Source organism: Trematomus bernacchii, unplaced genomic scaffold, assembly GCF_902827165.1.
Source record: "Trematomus bernacchii unplaced genomic scaffold, fTreBer1.1, whole genome shotgun sequence".
NCBI classification, from domain to species: domain Eukaryota; kingdom Metazoa; phylum Chordata; class Actinopteri; order Perciformes; family Nototheniidae; genus Trematomus; species Trematomus bernacchii.
This window is the reverse complement of record NW_022987593.1, coordinates 7,644,496-7,671,034: the sequence shown is the minus strand read 5'-3', so window position 1 is coordinate 7,671,034 and position 26,539 is coordinate 7,644,496. Positions and strand designations below refer to the sequence as shown.

At 42.5% G+C, this 26,539-nt stretch overlaps 1 protein-coding gene across 2 annotated transcripts in view; it reads right to left on the bottom strand.

Moving 5' to 3' along the window:
* Positions 1–1,313: 1,313 nt before the first annotated feature.
* The window catches only part of fbxw7 (F-box and WD repeat domain containing 7), a 122,956-nt gene continuing 97,730 nt past the window's right edge, over positions 1,314–26,539 (bottom strand). Inside the window, exons 6-15 of one of the 2 annotated variants that reach the window (XM_034129814.1) lie at positions 23,825–23,907; positions 22,312–22,453; positions 19,008–19,142; positions 16,991–17,114; positions 16,683–16,819; positions 16,002–16,115; positions 9,885–10,066; positions 7,967–8,192; positions 6,635–6,845; positions 1,314–3,673 (exon numbers count right to left, since the gene is read on the bottom strand). In XM_034129814.1, the coding sequence (XP_033985705.1) occupies positions 3,405–3,673; positions 6,635–6,845; positions 7,967–8,192; positions 9,885–10,066; positions 16,002–16,115; positions 16,683–16,819; positions 16,991–17,114; positions 19,008–19,142; positions 22,312–22,453; positions 23,825–23,907 (1,623 nt within the window). In that variant the 3' untranslated portion in view covers positions 1,314–3,404. The remainder of the gene's footprint in view (positions 3,674–6,634; positions 6,846–7,966; positions 8,193–9,884; positions 10,067–16,001; positions 16,116–16,682; positions 16,820–16,990; positions 17,115–19,007; positions 19,143–22,311; positions 22,454–23,824; positions 23,908–26,539) is intronic. The other variant, XM_034129815.1, reaches the window with a different exon arrangement.

Sequence of the window (26,539 nt, the reverse complement as noted above, 5' to 3'; positions counted from 1 at the left end):
ACAAATACCCTGCTCCCAAACAAAGCTCCTGTCCTGACGGAGGCTCGGTGGAGCGGAGCGGCTGCTTACACAACACCGAGCAGCCTGGGAACAAACAGCCGCTCACTGTAACCCTGCCAACCAAAGTGGAAACTCCCCCACGCGTCCATTCATGTGAGGACGTACAGCCGCGGCCGCTTCCTCACAAACTGAGGCCCGGCCAGAGAGCAGCCATCGCTAGGCAACACTAGGCAGGAGGGGAATCCGCAGAGCCTGTTGCTCATCACACACACAACGGTCGGATATAATTGACACTGACGAAACAAAAAACCCAGAGGGACACATCGCTCGTCTTCGTGGTGCTTGATTCAGCAGCATGAAAGCATCGTGCTCTTCTGCTCCGGCTGCAGCGATTTGCATTAATTATCTCCACAGGTTCAAAAACAAGAATTCACTTAAGGACTGAAAAACAAACCAGTATCATGTTTCCAGGGTAAAGATTAATCTCTGGGATTTGAAACGTGATTCCTGAAATGTTGTCTGCCTCTCCAGGCTGCCTTTGTGTCCCGCTGTGCTTAAAGTGCATTTAATAGCTATTTTAGAAAAAGAGCACCATAACAAAAAGCTAGAGCGATTATAGAGACCATACTGCTACCAGAAAACAGCTAATTTAAATGGAATGTATCAGAAAGGTTTTTTTTTCTCGAAAATAATATTGAAACTATTTAAATTCAAATGTGTTTCAATCAACAAGCCTTCATCACAGCAAACCGTCTGCTTTGACTTAGATGTCTGTTTCATTTTTGCCTGCAGCTTAAGGTTATTTATCATCTATTAATGGTGGAAAAGTTTGCACACATAATCCAAAGTGCATTATTCAACTTGATGCTACCACAAAACCCATTGGATCAGTCACCTAATAAATAGTTTCATCTCTAGACAGCATAACAAATAAAATGGCTACTTGAGGAACTTATTATTTTTTGTCTGTTTTTGGAGAATGCAGTTAATATCGTGTGACGAATGCGAGAGGCAGAGCCACGTCTAAAATGGGGATCTTTGAGAACGTATGCAACATATTGGGTGATTTAAATAAACCAGAGTGGACAAAAACCACAACCTCTTCGGTAGAAAAATTAAAAATGACCTTTAAAGTAAAACAACTTCCTTTAAACCAGGACGAGTAGACCTGCTGTTAGGCGTACCCAACCTGATGAAGTCATTACCTGGTTGTTAAGAACATGAAGGTCCATCATCACACAGAAGGTTTCCTGAGATGATTCTGATCTAGAAATCCTGCACTGCAGTGGATGTTCAAAGTATTGCCTCTTGGATGTAATTAACCAAATAATTTGCTTTATTGAACATATAAGATGCCTTCACACAGGTAACAAAAACAGACAACTGATATGCTTGAAATGAAAAAAGAAAAACCCACATTTTATTGCACTTAAGTTATAAGAAAATAAAATTCTAAGTGAATCAAACAAATACACAATCCCTTTAAGGTTTTTTCTGTCTGTTTTCTTTTTTGCCAGGCAGTTTACATGAACTGAAAAAATAAAACACCTGCAACAAATCTGATTTCTCAAACCAGATCATAAATTAAAACAGAGGGAGAAAACAACGAGAGGAGATAGAGCAAGATTGTTTTCTTTTTTTCTTTTTTAATATACAGTGTTATACCACTTTCACAGTTCAGCTTGAGTTGTGACTCTTGGAGATTGAGACGATTTTTCGTTTGGCTACAATGTTTCTGTTTGTTGCCTTTTGTGTTTTTATTTTCCCCCACTGAGAATCCTGGAGGCGGTGATTTTATCTGCAACACATGTAACACTTAGACTCCTGGCAGCTCCACCTCTCAGCTCCACCTGTCAGCGGAGCTCGTGACGGTCTCCTCTGTTGCTTCAGACATCTTTGAATGAACAACACTCACACACGGATACGGACAGGTCTCTCATTCACGTGTTAAAATCGATACATCTGCAAGTTTTTTTTCTTTGCCAGTCCACACAGCATTTGTACATTTCCCCAGAGACCAGGCTGAAAGAGCGTTGTCCCAAGGAATGTGTTTACAAGTTGCCCGTTAACACGCTATCACACGCACTCATGCACACGCACGCACCAACAGTGTACATCCCCTTGGTTTCCTCTCTGCGGGCATCCCGTCAGAATCTGTCCGACACGCTCCCTCCGCTCAGCCTCGTAGAGGCACGTTTGGCTCAAGTGGCAAAAACAAACAAATCAAAACAAAAATGTCGGATGTTATCTTTTGTGATCTTTTGTTTCTTTAAGTCCAAACATATAAGAGTTCAATTTGGAATTTTGCCTGGGACTAAAACGTCACAGCAAGTAAAAGTTCCATCTCTCTTTTTCTATTTATCTAGCAGCATAAATACAGTTTGGCCACTGGGAGAAAACATTAGAGGGGGAAGGGGCTCGGGGGGGTCGGGGCATTAATCCTCAGCGCTTAGAGCTTCACTTCCTCCAGTCACAGCTCTGGCACCGAGGGAAACACCCCTCCCCCCAGACTAAACTCTGGACAGCGTAGATGTTTGTGTGGAGGCAGAGCTCTGAACCAAGGTATGTGGAAAACAGAAAGGAAGAACAAACAACTCGAATAAAAAGAGGAAAAAAAAAAAAACCTTTGTGACATAATGACAGCAAACCTAAACCGGGTAGGTTTCTAATACTGGGATTTGTTGCTGTTGGCAACCGCAAAGAAAGAAGAAAAAAAACAACATTAAAGAAACCCCTTTCATATGATAAACCAAGCACGTATTGAAATTCACAGTTGTGGTTGTGTGCGATACTGTAAAGAAACGATAGAAACCGGGTGGAGAGAGAACGGAGTGAGAGACCTGTTTACAGCTCTCTGCAGGTGGAGCTGAGCGGAAATCTACTTTAAAACGTCTCCACCTTCCTCTGCCTTCTCCTACAATGACTTCCACTTGGCCGTTTGAGTGTATGTGTGTGTGGGCGCGCACTGATGGGAGGGGGTTGTGAGGTGGGGGGGCTTTAAAAAATAATATATCTCTGTACATCTCAAAATCTGTCAGGCTTGAGCGAAACCAAGTCTCTGTGCGAAGCGGACCCCAGACCGAAAGGGTTGAGAGTCACTTCAAAGAGTTCAGTCGTCGTCAGTCGTTCCTTTTCTTCCTTCTCCCAGACCGGAACGCGCCCCATTTCCAGCCGGACCCCCCTCCAGCTCCACCATGTATCGGTGGCAGGGGCTCAGAGCGGGGGGCTGAACACGTGTGAGGGGTCAGAGGCTCGGTCAGTAACATTTGCCCAGAGGGGGACGGGGAGATGATGGTGGAGGTCAGCGGTGGTGTTGGTAGATTTGGATGAAGAGTTGTGGCCCTCCTCTCTCTCTCGGCCTCACCTCCCACTCCCTCTCGCGGCTCGCTCTCTTCCCCCCCGCCTCACTTCATGTCCACGTCAAAGTCCAGCACCAGCAGCTTGGTCTCCTCCGTGCCGTTGCGGCTGCCCACCGCACACACCAGCTTGGTGTTGGAGGCCCGGATGCGCCACACCACCCCCCCGCTGCCGCCGCTCTCCAGCGTCACCAGGTTCCTGATGAACTCGCCCGTCTTCAGGTCCCACAGTTTGACCGTGCCGTCGTCCGAGCTGGTGATCACAAAGTTCTTGTTGAACTGGAGGCACGTCACGGCGCTCTGGTGCTTGTGGGGGCCTGAAACACAAAGGCATGGGTGGTTAGAGGGATGTGGAGAGAGGATTTGCATGCATTCTCAATAGAGGAATATATTATGATGTTCTATATTTAGAACCTCAGCTAAATGTTTCCTGCGCTTTCGGTGATGATTAACGGCGGCTATTACTTTTGTGAAAATAACAGATTGTTTTCTTCTCCACGATCACGTGTATCCACTGTTAGTGTGCATTTTCAATCACACTTTGAGTTTGTTTTTTTTCAGATCATTTGGTTTCAAATACTACAATTTTATACAACATTTACTCAGAAAGTGAGGGGAATTTCTTGTTTCAACATTTTCCTAAAAAAATTGTTATCACCTCCACCCAAGAGGAGGTCGCCAAAGAGCAGATGCACTCATCATACATCCTTTTAATGAGTTTGTCATTTGTTTTGGACCCTTTAAGCTACGAGAGGCTTTCTACGTCCACTTTTCATCCTTTTATAATATAATAAAAAACAGCCATTTGTAGTTAAAGTGGACCTATTATGCTATATTGGAAAAATATATTGTAGGGCCATACCTATACAAAACATGTCTGTGAAGTTTTTTTGCTTAAAATACCAAACAGATCACCCATTGTAGCCATGCCTCATACTGCTCATACCCCTCTTTTGCAGCCCTGTTAGAGAATCGCGGATTTTGGGTCCTTAGCTTGAAAAAAAAGCTAATGCCTGATCAGAATTCTACCGGAGATAAAGTTAAATTCTGCTGTGATAAAACGCCATCCTGTTCTAAACCAGATCAAGGATTATTTCTGAAATAGTATGGAGCTCAAATGCTTTTTCTCTTGCAGGTTCATCACAAGGTGAGTTCCTTTTTTCATTTCCTGCTTTTTAAACACATGTGCTCTCCAGTACAGGTTAGCTCTGAGTGTTAGCGAGGCTTGCTAATGTAAAGAAAGACGACATTACGTCTAAAACACGTCAGGCATTGTTTCTGATAGCAACTTTCTGTGGTCCGCTGCCGATTTGACATCATGTCGGCAGCAAATCTGTATCTGCTCGTTGTACCCCCGTTTTTAAAAGATTTGGGTACGGAGGAAAAGAGAAATGGTTTTATTTTCTGACGCTGCGTGAGTTCCCCGACGCACCGGGGACACATATGTATGTATAAAAGACATCACAAAGTGCATTTTGCATGATAGGTCCCCTTTAAGTACTATAGTGGGTAGAGACGTGGATGTGTGTATTTGAAATAATAATTAAATGCAGAATAAAGAACAAAACGTCTGTGAGAAGGTGGGAGTTCTCTCAGTTCTCCCTGTGTAGTGCAGCGGGCTTCAGGCCTGTCACTGTCAGGGAGGCTAAGCTGCGTCACCCCCCGTCTGCTGGCAGGAGGCCACGCTCTGAGTGAAGATGGCGGCTGTTACTGCCTTCACTGAGGTGACTTTATTTGTGACTGTACGTGTGCAGCCACTTAACATCTCCCTAAGGGCTGGGAAATGATATCTTAATTGAATCAATTAGCACAACAAGCACAGAATCAAGCGCTGGCAAATGAACTACTTCGTTGTTTTTTTTAACTTGAGGTTGCTATAACTGCCATTTCATTTAGACGCATACAATTCCTTTACCTAATCATTTGCAGAGAAAATGTGTTGAGATCTCAACTAGCATTCCCATACTTTCCATTTCTGCACCAGTTCGTTAAATCCTGTTATTTATCAAGTAAACAATGTTGCTCTGCACCCCACCCCAACACCCTGCATCACCATAACAAAGGCCCCTCCATCATTACCTCCAGCCTCTTCAGCCGCCAGTGACGACCTTGTTTCAGCCCATTGTTTTATGAAAACTCGCTAATGAATAACAGAAATTGTCCGCTGACCTAATTATACGACCTACAAAGTCCCCAGGCCTTCATCCCTTCACTGTAATCACCCCTCTTCACAAGACACACACACCCTGATCCCTCCCTCTCTCTCTCTCTCTCTCTCTCTCCAGACTCCCACAGGGGCATCCTTTTGTTGGGTGGGGGTGTGTGTGTTGGTATTTGTGGGACCAGCACGCACGGCTGTAGTTTTCTAATGAGGGCATTTAGGGGCGGGGCGCTGGTGGCTGCTGCTATTCAGTGAGGATTTTCAACTTCCTGTGAGGCACCAGAGCCGCTGCTAATGGAGTTTAAACTATTCAACCAGACACAAAGGAGACGAGAGTGTGATCAGGAGCAGGGGGCCACTAGGTGTTGGCTCCCTGTCTGCCACACACACACACACACACAGGTCCTTTAAAGGCTAGGTTTTAATTGGAATGTCATTTTTAAAATGTGCTTTTAGATGTTATCACAACTTTTCTACACTGCAGTGGTTCTGCAGCCTGTTACTAAACTCACCACTTCATGTAACTTGCTAAATAAAAAAACTAGAGTTGCACCAATCCACAGTCGACCAATCTGTAACTATAATTTGATAACTGATTTATCCTTAACATGGTTATTTTAATGCGAAAATGGCAGAAATGATATTTTCAGTCTCTCAAATATAGAGATGTACAGCTTTTCAAGAAAATGTGTTACCGAAACAGCAGCAAATTCCATCACAAGTAAATGCAGCATAACATCGCCCCCTCATCTGTTCACAGTACTGTAATGAGCATTCTTGTCAGATTCATCAGAAACGTACTAGATAACACGCTCCTGCTGTACACATTGGAAAAAACAATTATTGTGTCTTGGTTTCAACCATTTTAACCTTTCCGCAGTGAAACAGTTACTTAATGAGGACGCTGAGCAAATAAGTTCTACTTTACTTCCAGCTAAGATAGAAAATGTATTTTAGGCCCCCGATGTTTAGAGGCATTTACATACACAATTACACTTATTTTGCCACATTCATTGTGTTGAATAGACAAATACCTTGAATTTGTGAGAAACTTTGCATTTTTCTAGCCACGCTAAACATGGCTGATGTAACATCCTGGGGGGGGGGGCAGACTCACCTTGCAGGGTCTGCAGGCACTGGCCCGTCTTGATGTCCCAGATCTTGACAGTGGAGTCTGCGTTGCCTGAGACCAGGATGTTGTCTTTGAGCTCCATGCCGCTGGTGAGGGACTGATGTCCTGTTAGTGTGTGGATGCAGTTCCCCGTCTCCACGTCCCAGACCCTTATGGAGGTGTCTAAAGAGCCGCTCACCACGTGGATCCCATCAAACTAGAATAAAGAGGAGATAAAAGTTCAAACTTTATCCCTAAAAGCATGCTGAATGTTTATTCATTTAAAAACTGGCTGAACATCAAGCTGCTGCTTCAAGGAAACATTAACTCTCGCTTTGGCTGTATCTACCTACACAGTATTCTTCTTTCCTATTAACAAACTTAAGATTAAAGTCATTGAAATGAATGAATTGTATTGATCTGTGAGGTTGCTTCGTGTCCAATAGTAGAGCATCAACACTTCTAAAGCCTAACGATGCAGCGGGCTACAGAAACCAATCTATCTGAGCAGTAAACTGCCTCCTCTCTAAAGGGTGATGGCACACACTGAAAGTGCAGCGTAATCACACAGAGTGGGCGAGAGGACATTTAGAGGACACGGGGGGATGCGTTTTAAAACCACCACAGACACACCCACACGTTTAGAGAGGGTACATTCAATCTTTCAAATCAGTATAAAAACATAAGCAAGATGGAGATAGAAATGGATTAGATTGACTTCATGGCTGTTAGTGTGCCACTTGCAAAGCAACTAACTGAGCACAAAAGTAGTATTTAAAATAACTGAATAATCGTACATAAAGTTAAGTTAGGGGTGTGACGGTTTCTAAAACCAATGTCCACGCTCTGGTGTCACTGCTACTTTCTCTGCAGCTCAACTTTAATGGTGCAACCCTTTTTTTGAAATCAAATTACTCCTTTTTAAGTTGCTACTTTCTAAAGCCTGTGGAAGAACTTTACATACAAATTGGATTTAGGAATAGCTGGTGCAACTCAAGCCTGCTGTATGTCCTAATGCAGAAAGTAAAGGTTCAACCTTGAAATGAATATAAGAACTAACTTTGTCAAGCTGAACCACATTTTAATCGCAAGCAAGACTGGCCTTTTTTAAGTAGGTGGGCTTAAAGAGACTATAAAGATGTGAGTTAGACGGAGAGGGAAAAGGGTATGCTCAGACAGAGGGTAGGAGAAATTATTTTTAACAAAAGAGCACGTAGATACGTTCAAGTAGAAATGCAAAATATCGAACTAAACCTGAGCAAAACATGTCACCTTTTTATGTCAAAATGCTGAAAACAACACCCAGAGTATGTGTCCACCGACTGTGTGTGTGCTCACCTGTAAGGAGTACACTCTGTTGGTGTGGCCCTGCAGCGTGTGGAGGCAGGTCTCCGTCTCGGGGTCCCACACTTTGACCATGAAGTCGTAGGCACCGCTGACCACCCGCCGCCCGTCGTACTGCACGCAGCGCACCGCCGCCACGTGGCCCATGAGGACGTGTAAACACTGACCGGTCTCAATGTCCCAGACGCGCAGCGTGGCGTCACGAGAGCCACTGACCACCCTGAGAGGAGCCAGAGAGAGGGAGTCAGGTGAGTGTGGGTAAACACTAAAAACATTAAGAGACAGTCAGGGTAAATGGGTCTGGGTTTAAAACTATCCTTAAGTCTTCACCTTCATTATGTTACATATTCTTTAGGATGACATTCATAATCTTCACAAAATGTCCATTCATACCGTGTCAGTTGCTTTGACAGAATAATGAGGAGGGTATGGACATTTTCTTTCACTTTCTGACACAGAGTAACCTACAGCGTCACATTCATGTTCATACTTGAAGGTACAATAACACCCATTTAACTCAAACAGCCGCCCTGCAGCAGTTTCTGCTCCCAGGGTGGAAACAGAAAGGATATATTATGGGTTATAGAAAGGGAAACTCCCTTTGGGGAAGATTGTTACAGAAGTATCACTTTTTTTTAATATTATGACTAGAGGGAGAGTTTGTACCACGGATACTATTCAGAGTTGTTTAGTTTTTTTATGAGAGAAAAATTAAACATTAAAATCTGGTCGCTTACACAGCTTTCCTTTATCTCCGTCAGAGACAGACAATCCTCCAGAATGATCTCTTTTCAAAAAGCATACTGTAATACACACAGAGCATACTCTTTGTTTTTTTAAAGCCTCACGGTGCTGCATAGATGGAAACCTTCAACATGTTGTTCACTGTCCGCCTGCAGCTCAGTGAGTAATCAAATGCTACACAAAAACCTGGGTGGCCCTAAGGCGCAAAGAGCTCTCCGAGTCTCCGGAGTGTAACGCAGAGAGAAAGAGTGAGCAGAGCTTCACTTAAGACGTCTCGCAGGGTCTATTGAATCACGATGAGACCACATGCTCACTTTCATAGATACTGTCCTCTCACTGAGATGCTCTTTTCCTCCGTGGGGGTCACTGTTAAATCAGGCGTGTTTCTAATAATAACAGAGCAAAGTAAAGGAACAGTCTGAATGCTTTTAAGCTGTCTTTCTGAAGGTTAGAAGACTGTTGTTCTTAGACAAATAAAAACACGATATAATGTGTTATTTTGTGAGCTTAGGAAATGTTTCTCTTGTACAGTTAGTCTGGCTATTTCCCTTTGCTTACGGCTTTTTTGCTAAGCTACACTTACTGTTTTTTCAGGTTCACTGTACAGACATGAGTAATAGATCCAACTATTAACTGGGTAAGTGAGGGAATAAGCAGATTTAGCTAGATATAATAACTTTTTACCAATAGGCATTTAAGATGTGTGATTGTTTGTAAAGCTAACTGAGTAGCATATTAAATAGATTTATTTAAGGCTGCAACTTAGCAATCATTTTCATAACCTTATTATTTTCTCAGAAAAAAAGGGAATAATCAACATTTCCTGAAGCTCATATTGACATCCTGAACTGCTTGTTCTGCGTGACCAAGAGGAAAAACTCTTTTTATATTAAATATTTTTGTTTAATGTCACATAAAATAATAAGGGCAGCAAATCCCCACACACTTGAGAACCTGGAACAAGGGGATGTTAAGCATTTTTGCTTGAAAAAATCTATTATCAAAAGATTAAACTGAATATTTTGCTGATTAACTCATCAATTAATCAACAAATTGTTTCAGCTCCATATCTGTTGGCTGCATTTGCATGATTTCAAAAGCCCTATGGTGCTGAAAACACAAGTCAGTTACATTACATTTATGGCTGAACAATGAGAGGGCTCCATACCTTTTCTCATGTAGGTGCATGCAGCGCACGGTTGAGGTATGCCCATAGAGGGTGTGGATACATTCTCCTGTCTCTGCGTTCCAGACCTTGAGTGTGCGATCAGTGGAGCCGCTGATAATAATGTTATCTCGCATCTGGGATGACCACACGCCCCCGGTGTGACCCACCAACGTGCGCAAACACTGCGGAAACAAAATGTAAGAGTCTTGATCAGCATGTTTCTCCCTGCTAACAAAGAGGGGGGGATGTTAGAAAAGTTAGTTTCAAAGACATTCAGGGTCCTTTCATTCATACATTTCACATTTGATTTATAAAACTTGTTAAATCACATTTGCATATTTCCCCCCGTGTGACCTCCTATTGCCTTCGGGGAAATAAAGACAAGTGAAATGAAATTTATTCGACCTTTTCGGTGGGAAAGAAGAACGCAGCCGATGAATACCTGCTGCTGCGGTGCTGGGACCAAATCTCCCCGTGAGCTTTTATAATTGCTTTTACTTATCTGTCTGAGAGCGGACGATTTACTCTCTTTGCAGAACCGTTTGACAAACCTCTTCAAATGTAAAGAAAAAAAAAATGCGTCCATTCATCGTCATTAGGGACGGTAGATTAGCTATTGATTACAGCAGTTATGGAAATCTATCTGATCTATTGAATTTGCGTCTCCACATTTTCCAATTTATCTTCAAATTTAATTAATCTAAATGAATTCAATTAAATTATTTGGAGAGAGAGAAGAGGGGAGCTGTGGACGTGGCCGCTGGTGATGTCAGGTTCAGAGTGAGCGTGTCCATGAAGTGTTGGACATGTGACCCCCTGACTGCAGCTGATAAGCCGCTGAGCAGTGAATGGCGGAGTGAGGTTTTATTGCAGCGAGTGAGAGAGGAAGAGACGATGCTGACGCCTGTCTCTTCCTCTCTGTCCTGTGATAAAGAGAATCACTTCATTAACTGAGGGCCAATGTGGCATGACCCGACAATCAACCTCACTCTGCTGTTAAAAGTCTTGTTTTATCACCTTGATCTTTCTCTTAGCTTCATACCGCAGTGAGAGTAATGATACTGCAGCTGCAAAAACATCTGGCCAATTCTTTTTTTTTTCACTTCATAACGCAGATTGGTGAATAATGTGATGTGCATTTTGATCTACATTTGTGATACATATTAGTTTTTCTTCTGCAACACTAAACCACAAGCCTGCAGTTTATTGCATTCCTACTCTCAAGGATGCAACATTCTTCTCCTAAATTGAAGCCAGTGGTCGAGGTTTTCAAGAAACAGAATCTCAGCGAGTGATTAGAGCTCCTGCAACACGGCGTGGGAACAGAGAAAAACCCGCAAAGAAGGGCTTAGGAGTCTTTATCGCTCTAAGAAACAAACATTAAATGAGGCTGTCGCTGAGAGGAAAAGGAAGATTTGCAATCTTTTAATTAACCTTTTTTTAAAACCCATGAGGGTTGTCCAACAATGCTTAACATTTGCATTATATAATACTGTTACTTTAAAGAAAAAACGGTGGGAGAAGTCCAGTGTTTTAGCCACAGGGCTGGTCAAATACTGTGGTTTAATCTTTGTATTGAAAAGGTCTTATATTCTCTGCCTTAGAAGGAATATCAGACGCGGTTGGTTTGCAAAGATTCAAAAGGAACGAGCTCAGGTCAATAAATCACATAATGGAGTCATGTTGCGTGATTTAAAGATCATGCAGGCTACAGCTGAATTAATTTCAGTTTATAGGATTACCCACATGTTAGTTCTTCAAAGATTAATTTCACACTTTGCCTGTTTATAAGGACAGAGAAAGATCTCAAGTGTTGCTGAAGTATTTCTACCCAGAACTTGTAAGATAAATAGTTTCTGCTTGGCTGAAAGTAGTAGTGTATTTAACACGGCTCCTAAGTAGATCTGTACATAAATCGAGATCAAGTTTGAAACGACCACCGCATCATTGGCGATTGCGGATAAATGGTTTAGCCAGTAAACTAAAAATCTTGCAAGTTTGAAACAAGACATTTGAGGACGTAATCTTAGGCTTTTGGAATCCCTGATTGACATTTTCCTACATTTCATTGTGTAAACTAATCGAGATAAATTCAAAGTAAATGAAAATAACCTTTTGAAGCAGCCTTGTTTGACAATTTAAGTAGTTATTTCCTCATCTCTAATCCTCTTAAAACTATTCCCTCTTCAGTTCACAGCTCCAAACGCAATCTCTTATCTCTGATAGTTAAAGAGGAGAGGTAAACGGGGTCTCCATGCAGATGAAGCACGTGGCCGAGGAGATCTCTCTCTGGGTCTGACAGCAGTCCACAGGTCGGCCATCTTAGATCTGCTGACAGGCGCCACCAGGGACTCCTCTGTTAACCAGCAGCCCCCCTTTGAAGTGATGAGCTGTGAGCGGCTCTTTGTGGAAGATTGACATTTTCCACTGAAGCAGGAGGACGCGCGGAGACAAAGGTCCATCAGGTAGAGACAGAGCGCCTTCAAGTGACGTCTAGGCAACCGCTGATCCAGCAGGAAAACAAGCTCGTCCAAATTCCTCCAGACAGCAAACCTGAAGTGCACATGCAGGCTCCAACAGATTCGTTGGATGTCACTGTAATTTCATACTCATTGTGTTTGTTCAGCCTCTGATGCAATGCTCTCACCGCAATAAAATCCCCATTGTCTCACCTGATCGCTAAGCAACGGCCCGGTGCTTTCAGAGGGGTGGAAGCATTTACACATAATGTGCTCGAACAATAAATCAGATTGAGTCACAGCAAGGGGCTCAACTCACTGGGTTAAATGTGAACAAATAAAAACTGGCTGCAAAAGACGAACCATTAGACGATATGTTGGAGATTTGGCAATCCTGCATTGATGAGAATTGGTGGAAATGTATAACATTAAGCCACGTTCATGCAAATAACCCAATCAGTAAGATAGGACACTTTGCTTTCTGTGCTGAAATATGCATGATTCACTAGGAATTATTGAAAACAAGAAATGGTCTTCACTAGAGAATTGATACAAATCTGTTGGACAATCTTGCCTCAATGATATCTGATGCCGTGTTTAGAGATTTGTTGGGGTTACTGTGAGAAACATGAGAAAACATTTTGAAGGTGCACAGTGAGGCAGCAGCTCTTGACTCGCCCCAAATTGTCCCATCACAGGGGGAATCTCTTTGATCGCTCGCTGATCGCTCTAAATTGAACACAGTGTTTGAGGAAAAGCAGCACAAGTGGCCGAGAAGAAGTGATAACGCTGCTCTACTTCTACCACAAATAGTCTGTGCTGTGACCAATTCCTTTTTCCATCCCATCGATTTAAATCCTCCACCTGCAGAGCAAGAAGCTTTCTCTCTGTAGGAAGAAGAACATAAGTAACTGCTGATCTCTGGAAGTATGAGCCAATTTAATCTTGTAATCTAAAATCCGACCAACTATTATTGCTTTGACTACTTTCTGATGAAGAATCAACGACCCTAAATCAAATAAACTATCTCGTCGGAGCAAGAAGAAAAGAAAAGAAAACCACATCTCCAGTCTAATGGCTCCAGGTTTCAAAAGCAAAGCTTTTAAAGACTAATGTCAGAGTTCTTCATCTCCGTTGATCACCTGCTATCTCTTATTGATCCAATACTGCGTCAGACCTGAGTTCAGCGTTAGAGGCTGAGCCATGGAAGACTACCTGGAGCTTTGTCTGAAGATGGAGGATTAATCTAAGAGGTAAAAGACGGAGGAAAGTCAAATAAAAAACTTTTAAAAAAGTACGATTATGGAGTTGAAATGTAAAGGACAAGATGAATGGATATTGGCCGTAAACTGGGAGCCACAAGATAAACTCTTCCAAGAAACACGCAACACCTCGACGCCGCTGCTAGCCACTTTACAGGCCGGAATAGGTCTGGACAAACTGAGGATCAGGAAAACGTAACCATCAAGTCTAAAAATACAATGGCAGAGACTATAGAAGAGGTGGACAAAGAAGGAGAAGCAAATGCAGTTGCTGGTAATCCCATGTTATTTTACGTTCTACAGTTTTCCTGTCAACAGCCACTTCACCCGAAATGGCCGCAGAGGCTTAATTGGCCGTTCCTCTCCATCTCTCTCTGGAGATGAGAGCTAAGGAAGCAAAGAGATGAAATCCTCGGAGGGGGTTGTGCTCTGCATACAGCACCCAAACAGAAAAAGGATTTAGACTCATCTCTTCTCCATGAGTAACGTAAACACACAAATCTGAGGCGGATTAGCGTGGTAGAAACCTCAGACAATAAACTGAGCGTGTGTGACGTGGGTCTGCATGCAGGGTGGTTCACAAACAGCATCAGAGCGAGGCTGATGGAGATGTGAGTCATCGCAGACGCTCACCACCGACATGCTGAAGCTGCAGCTCCACCACCTGTCGTCCAGATGTTGGTCTGTGGGTGAGGGAGAGCAGAATCGTGCTCCACGCCTATCCTATGACCTTGACTCGGATCTGTTCGGATCTGCAAACGCTGTGACTGATATGCATGAAATCACCAGTTGGCTCAAAGGAAACTTTCCTATCTGTTGGACTGAGTCTTTAAAGCAAAGAAAAGCTCTCTGGTCTATTGTGCTCGACAGAAAGAGAAACCTACTGCAGTGTGATCATGCAGAAAATCTTCTATAGAGACTTTCTTACATTTTTCATAGCCAAAGATTATCTCTATTATCCGCTCAGTTAAAGTGAAACGATTAGAGGGGAATTATTTCAGTTAGTTTTGACAATGGAGTCCAGCACGGAGGCATGAAGGTGCTGTGATTCACAACAATCGGTGAACCTCTCTCCAACCCGACCACTGCTTTTCTTTTGAATACACGCAGCAGCCAAAGCCTGTGTGGCTGCAGCGGCCCCAGCTATGAATACTAACACCTCGAACGGACATGTGCTGTGTAACAAGTCTGCAAAACGGCCAAATGTAATGCAGATCCAGAGAGGATGTGTTCATGTGACGGGGAAAATTGATTATAATAATTAACTATCAGGTTAGTGGGAGCTGGACAGATGTATTTAAGTTAAAAAAATATGTATTTGTTATGGTTTCAAAATCTCCTTTCTAACGGTTAACTGAACATCTTTAGGCGTATTCACACCGCAGTACTTTTCCCACAAAGGTTCATCAGAACTCTTTAGTTCTCATGAACTAAGTACAGATCGCGTTCACACCGGAATAAGTTCCTGGGGAAGGATTAGGCAAATGAAGCCGCTGACGTCACTTCTTCTTCTTCTGCTTTGGATTTACTGGCAGGCCGCAAACCACTTCACGGTGTATACTGCCACCCGGAGTCCCCGGCCGGAAGTCCCCGGAGTTGGGGACTGGCTTCAGTAGAAGCTGCTGGGACTCCCAGCAGCTTCTACTGAAGCCTTCTGAGTAAATCGCCAGAACGCCGACACCTCCTCATCTCCACCGCTCCCATGTTTTATTTTGTGTTGCCATAAGTTAGTCTCTCTGCGTTTGTGCGCTGGGCGAATGCTAATGCTAATAATGCTAATGCAAGGATAATAAAATGGCGGCTTCACAAAACTTTTTTGGAGTTTTACGGGGCGTGGTTTGCAATCCGCCCAGCCAATCAGACATAGGAACCTTTTTCTCCCACGAAAGTACCTGCTCTCTAGCAGGGACTGAAAAGGGGGTAAAAAAGGTTCTGATGAACTAATTTAGTTCCGGCTCTTTTTGGTGTGAACGCGACATTTCGGAACTATATCGGAACTAAAGTGGGAAAAGTACTGAGGTGTGAACGCGGCTTTTGAATTTTAGGACATCCTCTTCAGTTTTGGGAGACAGCTAAGAAGATTTTTCTGATACCTTATAGACCAAAATCGAATCTATTAATTGAGAAAACCTTATGTTCAGCCTTACTATCAAATATAAAAGTTTTCATGTAAGTAGAGCATACTTAGAAATGACAGGCAGTCCTAAGATAATTTTGCAAAAGTAAGACGATGTCTCCTTTACTTCCAAATCAACAAGTCTAAAAAATGAATGAAGTTAATTAAACTGCAACTAGATGTCTTCAGGGCATTCATGTCTGAGAGCAGCGCAGAGGAAAACGGAGCCATTAAGATAAAAAGAAAGAACAACAGGAAGCAGAAAGCAGTTATCCCTTACCTTTCCTGTGATGGCCGACCACACTTTGAGCGTGTTGTCGTCCGAGCCGCTGACGATGCGGTTGCCACAGAACTGCAGGCAGGTGATCACGTGGTCGTCGTGACCTTTCAGCACCTTCAGGTGGGACAGGGAGACAAAGAGAGACGTGAGAGTGAGAAGGACACGGAGGACGGGGGGGGGGATGCAGGATGACACAGCAAGAACTGAGACTGACAATGACACGACTCTGGTGCTTTGAACATCAAAGAGGAGATAAGAGGCAAATGCCATCAAGTGCTGCAGGTGTAAAACAGTGTGTGTGCGCGAGTGCGTGTGTGTGTGTGTGTTATACTGGGTCACAGGACTGCTAGCTCAGCACATTACAGAGTACACTTCTTATGCATAGGAGTATGAAGAGCACACTAACGGATTTACATCAGCGGTGGCCTAACACGACCCCAGCTGTTTCTAGAAGAGCATGAGGCACATTAAGGAGCCGCTCTAGCATGCAGGTCAGGCTTTAAGTGAAACTTCTCAACAGGCAAAAGACAGATGAAGTCTTTAGACTGAAGGACAGTGCTGCAGCTCAATCTTTCAACATCAAATACTGCAGAGACCTGGCCTATCAGCAGCTTTCCATCAACCCCGGTGACTCGAAGCCATTTCATATCAGATCTCTGTGGAGTTAGGAGGGAAAGCTACCTTGGGTGATTTGAGGTCCCCTCTCCTCCAGTTGGTGTCTATTCTGTGCTGCCTGATGTAGGCACTCTTCCAGGGGCTGTGGGTGAAGCCAGGCTTGACGATTTTCCTCTTCTTAAGGGGCAGAGGCTCATCGATGCCTGTGAGGAGAGAGAGGGAAACAGATTGGACTCGATTCACCTCTTAAAGTTTATTTTAAAAACAGGTACAACCACATCTTTAGGTGTTGCTTCACAGCGGAAGCTCCAGACTGCGCCGCCGGGGGCCTGCATGTCGTCTGTCGGCAGCTGTTGCAAAGACTGGAGACTCACCTTCCTCCCTGCATTTCTCCCTCCACAGCAGGTTGTCTTCTGCCAGGATGCGCCAGTAGCGACACGTCTGGGCCGCTTGGAGGAGATCCTTCGGTTCCAGGAACGACAGCACATACAAAGCCAGCTGTTGAAAGAAGAGGGCGAGGAATATGAGAGGTGTAAATGGAAAAGAAGATACAAAAAGGAGCCATTATGCGCTGCTGCGGGCGTATTACAGCAGTATAAACACCGCACAGAAGAGGTCTTTAAATTTGCAGTAACCAAATCACAGTAACAATAAGGAGCAGCTGAGAAAACACACTCGCCGAACAAACTGTGTCCACAATATTAACAGCGTGAATCTAACTGACAGCGGTAGACAATGGTGTTACCATGTAATTGCATTCCCACTTCTATTAAAGCTTAAAAATACACAATAGGAGATCACAGTGATGGTATTAATGCCAGGGCTACAGTTCGTTAAGCCAAAGCGCCATAAAAGATACAAACCCTGCTATAATGAGCATAGATCTGGACCCCTGAGAAATAGAAGAAAAACCCACTATATTCTGCTGTGTTTTTCAGACCTATTCAAACAGGACTGTATTTGGACAAAGGTCTGATCACACTGTCTGTAGATACGAAACAAAGCAGAGGGTAAACCATGGCTCATAAAAAGACTAGGATTATGGGTTTATTTTGTAGGATAAGGTATAACTCGTTATGCAAATATTGTCCTTTTATTATATTACAATAATCCAAAAATGATAACGAACCACTGCACGCTGTGTGAAGAATTCAGGAGCCGTGTCATAGACACCAGGATGATCAGGGGCCGGTTTCACAAAGGCATTTTGGACCGGTTTGTAATGTCCTCATTGTTGCCCTTTAGACTGAACAATGAATAGTTTATAATTCCTCAAAGCCTGAAGTGAAGTATAATAGCTGGTTTAATTAAAAAAAAAAATTCTGTTAATGTAATTTAAGACGTGGTCTCTTTCTCCTCATCTCCTCACATTTGAGAAGCTGTAACCAGATCATTGGTTGGGCAATTTTGTTGCCACATAAAAAATAAATAATATTCATCAACATTTTTTCTCCGGAAATAGATTTGGAGTCGTTTCCTTGTTGTATCTGACTTCTTGCAGTTCACAACTTCTTTGACAACATTTTAAAGAAGCTTTCATGCAGTTTTGTCTATTTGCTGCACATTTTCCGGCATAAAAGTTTAATTTAAGGGTTATTTAAAATCGTATGGTCCAGACAAGACCCACAAACCTTGACACGCCTAAAAATCACCTGAAAGCTCGTCTAAGCCAGTAGTCATTACCGGGCTTCTGGATATATGAAAAGTTTTATGAATGGACCCAGAGCCTCCGGAGATTGCTTTTTGAGCCCGGACACACCGCCTTCTGCTGATTCTCTTCATGGTTTCAATTTCAACTGTATCTGTAATGCAGCCGCAGGGATTGTCCTGTTCAAATTACTTGACAAACCCCCTCAATATATCTCAAGCAGCTCAGGCAGAGAGGACAGACAGAACTATCAGAGGCAGTCAGAGGGACCAAATGAAAAGAGAGGGCTCGTGTCCTGGTGAGAACACACATGACGATGTTGTTTATTTGGCTTTAGAGCCGGAGGTGCTGACACCTTGAAGTCTTGCATCCTGTTGCCTCACCCTTTATGCTCTCACCCCCCCTCCTTTCATCACAACACCTGCCAGAGAGACAGGAGGCGCGGTTTGATCAGCTACACCAGATACGATGGATTGAGGCTGTTCTGTGAGCGCCCCTCATGTGATGTTATCGTCACTGAGGCACTTCGGGGTTGTTTGTATTGTCAGTTATGATGCGGAGGAAAAACAGACACCCTGCTATGATGTTGTTTGTTGCTCTGAAGGATGCCTGCGACGGAGTTAGGGCTGGAGAGAAAACCTTGTCTCTGTCACATATTATACATTAAAACAATGTCTACCACGAGGGATCCCCGCAGGACTCAGTTGTGTACTGATAAGGGAGACAGGGATTCAGGGACTCACCTCTTTGGGCAGCAGGGAGATGAAGTCTCGCTGAAACTGCGGCTCGATCACCTGCATCATATGCTTGACTTGTGTGGGCTCACAGCTGTCAATCAACTCATCCAGCGCCAGCAGCTTCTCGGGGCCAGTCCAGCTCTGCAACACATAAGAACGGGGTTTAAAACAATGTCATATCCTAGATAACATACATTAAGGCTGGGTACCAGTACCAACATTCAGGTAAATGAATTGTTTAAGATATCCATTTCTTACTCTATTTGTGTTAACAAAAATAACTCCAAACTTTTAATTCCCTCTCCCCAATATGAAAGTATACCGAACGCCCTTTATCAAGGCTAAAACTAATATTATTTCAGATTTCTTAATTATCCAGTTTACCATTGGCATGAGAGTTTGGACAGTAATGCATTGTTCTGCTTGCTATTTAAATACACCCTGTTCACTAATTTTAAAATCAAAATGTCCATCATATTCCTATAATTTAATTTATTTCCTTGTATCTAGGTGGGTTAAGTGACTGTAAAGTCTTTAATGTATACACCAAATCATGTATCAACACACTTTCTACTGTGGTTTATGAGAGTTCTTTTCTCATAGGATATCAGTAAGACATTGTTGGCTTTCACAGTCTCCTGCTAGCTTTTATTTGACTGAAGTCTTTACTCTCTGTATTCTCTCTGTACTGCCCACTCCAGAGGTTCTCATAATAAAGGGAATAACCATTTTTGGTTATACCAGGTGGTGTTCAGGAGTTTAAGTATTCGCCACACCCAACACAGCTGTAGACTTAAGTGTTAACAGAAAAACATAGCAGCGTGCCGTTATGGGCTGATCGCGCCAACTTATAGAGCTCAAAGTAGACGTCTAAGCGTGTCAGCTCTTAACTTGGAAACATATACGGCCGCGTGCATTGTGTCTGTAACACGTTAATGTTCGCTACGTGCCCTCAGTGGCAGCCACAGTAGCTCCAGGCACCTTCCTATTTCTATCAACAAACACATTAGTGGAACATTTGAACATCAGGAAGCAGACTACCAACAACATCATCATCAGAGCCCTGTGGGATTATTTCTCCTGCCCGTACATTCAGTCCTTTAACGGCAGCTGATGACTATGTTGGACCCATCGGTTGTTTTCCTCTGTGCAGTGCAGAAATCTAACAATGATTACAGGCTACGAGGCAGGATGGAAAACCTGGCACATGCCAACCACCTGTAATTTGGCCGCTAAAAGCTCCAGCCAGAGGTTCGTCTGGAGGTAATCAGCGGGTTCAGAGACCTCCTCCCTGCCAACGGGACGACCGTGCAACAGCTACTTATGTTTTACCTCAGTTTTCTGCCATAGATTATTGGCATGCCGTGTCTAAAGAACTGCAGGTTCACAATTACCTGAGATGGGATTTTTTACTTTAAACTGTTAGTAAGGCCCCGAGCTTTTGGTTGTTATGTTTTCATAATGCAGTTTGCAATATCTCATGTTTAATGATGAGAGTGTGGTATTTACTTTGCAAAGGGTGTTTTTTTAAATGAGTAGTTTGTCTATTTGAAAATTACAAGCAAGATTTTCAGGAAACTTGGTGTGGTGTGGGCTAAGAAGAACATTTTGGAGCGTATCCAAATCACAAAGAAGATACATGCAATATTTTTACACATATGAAACAATCCTGGTGGAGGTCATAGCTCTCCGAGAGCCCTTTTAAGTTGAGTACGCTTCTCAGGACTTTAAAACTTTTGATTCTGGCGTATAGAGCTGAAAAAACTCAGATTGTTGAATATTTATTTGAATATGTATTCTTAGAGTTTCCCACTCCTGCGTCAGTTACTAGATTCTTACATTTCCAAGAATTTTTGACAGTAATCCCCTGGCAAAAACCAGGAGTTAACAACTCACCGATGCATTGAGCAACCGTGCTGATACAATGCTTCTGTTCAGACATGCAGGGAAGTGTTAAGTATCTGCTAAAAGAAACTTTTATAGTATCATAAAGATTGAAATCAAGTTGCGTAACTGATAATTGAGCTTTGATTACCGTGAGACACTAAAGAGGCAGTTATTTTAACTTTTATACTACCTGTGCTTCATTAGGAGAACATTATGTGTATTATGTGTTATTTAAATGTTTCTTAAAAGTTTACCAATGTATTGTATCAGTCCAGAAAGTTGTGTGATGCCTTTTCAACTTATTAGCCCTCAAACTAGATATATTATTTAATGACTGAGCTTTAGAGGTGCAAGTAGGCTGATTTAATACCAGAGGATGTAGCCAGGCTAGCTTTTTAGAGTCTTTATGCTAAGCTAGTTTGCTGCAGGCTGTAGTTTTATATGTAATGGAGACATTAGTGGTTGCAATCTTCTCACTAAAAGGGTGAATTAGTGTATTTACAAATTCAAAAATTCAAACTAATTCTTAAATGTAATGTGCATCCTTGTGCCCAAAATAACACAAGGTATTTGGATATGTGTGTGAAACCATTCTTTCTCACTATGAGCTACAGGCTAGGACTGGACTGGGAATGTACAGAATGTAAATGCAGCGCAAACGCCTGCAGCCCTCGCTCTTTAAATTAAAAGACAGTAGACTGCAGCAGGTCAAGCATGAAGACTGATATACGTAAAATAAACACTGAGGTGTCAGAGGATCGCCCAGCTCTTCAAACATAATGAGTTAAAGATCTCTCGGGTAATAGAATGCCTGGGCTAATCTATTATATATTAAATCAGAGAGACCCCTTCAAGCGAATATGTTTAAATGGCATCCTATTTCCATGAAGTCTGAATTTATTAGATGAGTTTTACTTGAAAGAAATGGCTCTATTATGTTACATTTGTAGAGACCATAATGAGGAAGTAAAAGTATACACTGAAGGGCTTGAAACAAGATACAATAAGTCTTTAAAGTTTCTTAATCATGGACCACAAGTCGCCCATACTGTCCTATGATAATGCAGTAACAATACATGACGAGGTGACAAAAAATACTGCAGTGACTTAGACTTCTTTATATCAGAGGGCCAAAGACGTATCTTCGGCTTTTAGTTCAGACAAAAGGTCTGAAGCAGGAACTTGTGATGCTTTAACTCTGCTTTTAAGTCTGCACAGGTACGGCTAATTCCAATTCCACGCTACAGTGACTATGGTAATGTGGTGGGCCCCGACAACAAGGCAGCAATTATCTCTGAGACTAAGTGAGCATTGATTGGGCTCAACATCTGCTTTTTGATGAGCTTTTGCTCCAGGGGTTTGAAGGTGCCCAGGTGGGGGTAAAACTAAAAAAGACAAAAGGAAAGAAGTTGACTGTGCTCACCTGAAATGTTCGGAGCCATTCCTGGAGCCCCGTGGGAGGCTGGATGGAGGTGATGCGCCGTCTCTGCTGCCCCTGACCGTTGGCTGCTCTGATGTGGCCAAACGTGGTGGGTGTGGCCGGACATGGGACAATTCCTGTCGGACTGCAATTTTAAAAAGGAAAGAAAAACCTTCAAAAACTAAAAATAATATGAGATCTTCAAAGGCAAATGGCCTACTGCAGACATTACGGAGAAGACTTAAAAGCTCTACTCTCTACATGAAGTATGGTAACAATATGGGAGCATTACATATTACGGATGCACGATTAATGAGAACAATAAGCTCAATATGAGGATTTTTTGTTCTTCTGGGTCCTTTTTGCTGCTACTTTTAAAGATTTGTCAAATCATTTTGTAGGCATTTAAGACACATAATGGCCTATGGGTCACTGTAACAGCAAATAAGTAGGTTTAATATTTAAGGCTGCATTTAAAACTGAAACATTATTGCCAATTACTGATTTAGCTTTTGCAATAAAAGTTGAAATACACGTTTGGGAGCACGTTTACTCTGCTGGGCAAATGGAAATAATGTTTCCTTTTCACATTATGATAATTCCCTTAACTTACCACCACTCTTATTGTGTACACTTAATGGCAACATGAAATGATTTGTTTAGGATTATAATGGAAAAATATCTTTGAATTATGTAGGGATATCACAGTTGCTATTGAAGCTAAAACATACAAATCCTGTTAAAAATGTAAATAAGATGATCTTATGTCCATATCACACATGTTCTAGTTTCAAATGAAATGTTATATAGGTCAGACAAGAAAAAGCTAATTTGATGTTCAGTGTGGCAAAATCATAAATATTTGCCTCCAATATATACTTTACACTCAGAGACTTCAAAGTATGCACACTCCCACAGACGTATGTTCGTATACACACTCTCCTGTTGTAATAACCTGGGTGTAGAGGCAGTGCAGGACTTCAAAGACCCCCGTGTGCCCTCGCTATGTGAGGGCAGCGGGCCGGTCACACCCTCAACACTTCCATTCTGCTCGCTTGACAGCAAAATGCAAAGCTGGGCTCCATTTCATTATTGATTCATTTTTAATGGGAGGGGAAGCTGAGCCAGCTACACGGCAACATTTACGGTTAAGTGGCTGTGTTGAGTCTGAATTTTAATGTGGCTACATGTGAACACACGCATTAAATATTCAGGTTGAGGGAAACATGTGGGACGGCTGGATGGACGCTGGAGATACAATATGATGTGAAGCATCATTCTGTTTGAAGACACATCGCATCTTTGTTCACGCCTCTAGATGTCTTCTCATTATTTCTTTTCATGGTGTGGGTTCATTTGAAAACATGTACAGCACTAAAATAAGGATATATGGCTGTGCAACTCTTCTAAGACCCTTTTAAGCCTTTGAAACAAATGTAGGACACCGCAGGACGATTAAATTGGGAGAAGGTGTTTCTCTTTTGGGAGACTTGGAGTTGGAATCTATTTGCTTTACCTTGAATAGTCAGAGCCTTTGCAGGGCTTTTTTCCTGAAGGGAAAGATCGGACCTCGGGGCCATGGTCCAACTTTCTCTTCATCTGAGAAAGAAAAAAAAGACAAACATTAGAAACCATCAGAGCATAACAATGGAGGAGACTAGAATGTAAAACCCCAACACAGGAAACTAATTATCACAATGCATCCTTCCGAGAAGTAAATAAAAACAAGCACAATATATAATTTGGCTGGAGAAGGAGGCAGTCCTGGTATGTGTTGTGTAATCCATCATTGCTTCAAAAACAGTCACTTTTCTTTTTGAGTGAAAAGCCAGTTCTTGCAAAACAAATTTAAAAAAGGACACGCCTCACAGAGGTTTTTAAAAAAAACATGGGTGGAAGCAGAAAATTGCTTTTGTAAGTCACAGACTTTGTGAAAAAACATTCTGTCTGAAATCCAGCGTATTAAAAACACGGCACAGTCTTGCAACAGCTTTATGCAAATAGGGAATTCAACTTGAATGCATCGGCTACAGATTTAATGTATTAGCATGTTCAATAGCAGCTCTGTTTGTAGATGAGATAGTAGGATACAAAGCAGGTGCTTGTTGAGCAACCAGACACCCCATAATATCCAGGGGCAGTCACACACTCATCTCCGAGTATACATGCAAACAAGATAACCACAATTTACAGAAACTGCTCCAGGGCGGGTACAGGGTGCAGTCTTTGGCATTGAAGTTGTGTTCCGTACTGATAATTGACAAAAGAAAACACAGCGAGTCGGTTCTTTATCTATTTCCATCACCTGCATGTGCTCACACACACCCAAGCCAATCCCTGTTAACACCTACCCAACTGCACAAACAAAGGAGCCTGTGTGAGCCCGACGAAGCCAATTTTCTTCTCATCCCGTGCCTGCCACTCTCTCTGGCGAGCCTCCCTCAACACACATGCAAGTGATCACCCTCTCATCGCAGGTCCCTCATGATACACAAGCTAACGGGAGAAGTGTGAAGCCAAAATAAGATATACAATGCAACACTGTGGCCTTGTTCCTTGATTAATTAAACATGTTTAAATGAAAGCTTAGCAAGATCCGATCACTGTCCATCAGTTTCAGCCTCAAGGAAAGACAAAAGGACATTTCAATTTTTTTATTACACATCATCTAAAATCAGCAATGCAAGAGCCACTCGCAGAACCACCGTGGAGATTAATTATGTATTCCTGCATAATACATAATTATGTATTAACTTGTTTTTCACAAGGTATTCAAAATTATATTTTGGGTATAACAATCATTTCTTTGTACTTTAATTTAGGGTCAAATTGGATTTGTCAACAGATGCAGTGCAGCCTGTTGTGCTGTAACACACAATCTGTGCTACAAATGTGTTGCAGAACTTCCATCTCCTGCCTTTGTAGAAACTCACAATGGCTTTCAGAAAAGCAGAAACCACATTCAAAATACACTTTTTTTCCTACCTTTTTGAGGCAAACAATTCTTTATTTTATGTTTTTTTTTAAAGAATGTTATTGTAGTATTGGACCCTACACAAGGAAAAGCTTTTGACTCCATCCTGTCTGGCTCTACAGTAGCATGATTACACGTCTCTCCTCAAGATGTGTGTTTTTTGTTTATCACTATAATTTAGCGAGTGTATTTTTCTCTCCGTTTTTTCAGCCTAAGAGGCACATTTAAGTTGAGAACACCACATAGTATTTCAATGGTGAGAAACAATACAGAAATGCAGAGAGATGAGCGGGATTATAAACAGGCTTCCCCATCTCAGTATGTAAGCTGGACTTCAGAAGGAATCAATGCACCAAATGTCTGAGTTTATAGAGGCATGTGTACATGACCAGCACACCAACTCTTACTGCAGGTTAGATGCCCCCTGGACATTACTCTGTGATCTGACCAGTCATTTGTGATATTTCCCTCACAAACTAGCTCCTGTGTAAAGCCGCAGGGGGGATTCAAGGGAAGAGCCATGCACATCTTGAGTAATTTGTTACGGAAATACAAAGAAGAGGCACTTGGAAATGTAATCTATGTGGCAAAAAAACAAGGATATTAAGTCTAAATGCCTTCAAATAACTTAGTAGGTCTATGTTTGACATTTCTGGCTGACACTTTGTGTGCTAGGAATATAAAACGGGGGGTTTATAAAATATTCTTGCTTGTTAAGATCCGGCTCTTAAACCCAACTGCCTTGTTCTTAAAGCGGTGATCTCACTGCAATGGCAGTTCAGTAGCCAAGGAGAGCTTGGGTGTGTGTATGCATGAATTTGTGTGTGTGTGTGTTTCTGAGAGGGAGAGAAAAAAGGGGGAGTGCTGGTTGGCTTTGAGTGTGTGTTCATGGAAGAAAACCTCAAACTAAATGCGGGCGTGGAAAAAAAAAAGCTGCATGTAACCAGCCTCTACTTGTGTTTCAGCCTGGGAAAAAGGTAACCAGAGCGCGCAGTGTTTGTAAATCACCACTAATCACTCCTCCCCTCCTTCCTCCTGGCGTTCCCTCCCCTGTCTGGCCAAGAGTACGACAGATGGATACACACAGAGTGTTAATGGTGTTTTAAAGACAGCAATCACTCTTACATAAAGTGTTGATTCATTTCAACGCAGACTACATCCTGCAGCATCAGTCACTTGAGGAATATTTCCTCATTTCTCAAGTACTGTTTCAAGCAGCCATGAAACCATTTCATCATGTCAATCAGCAGCACTTGA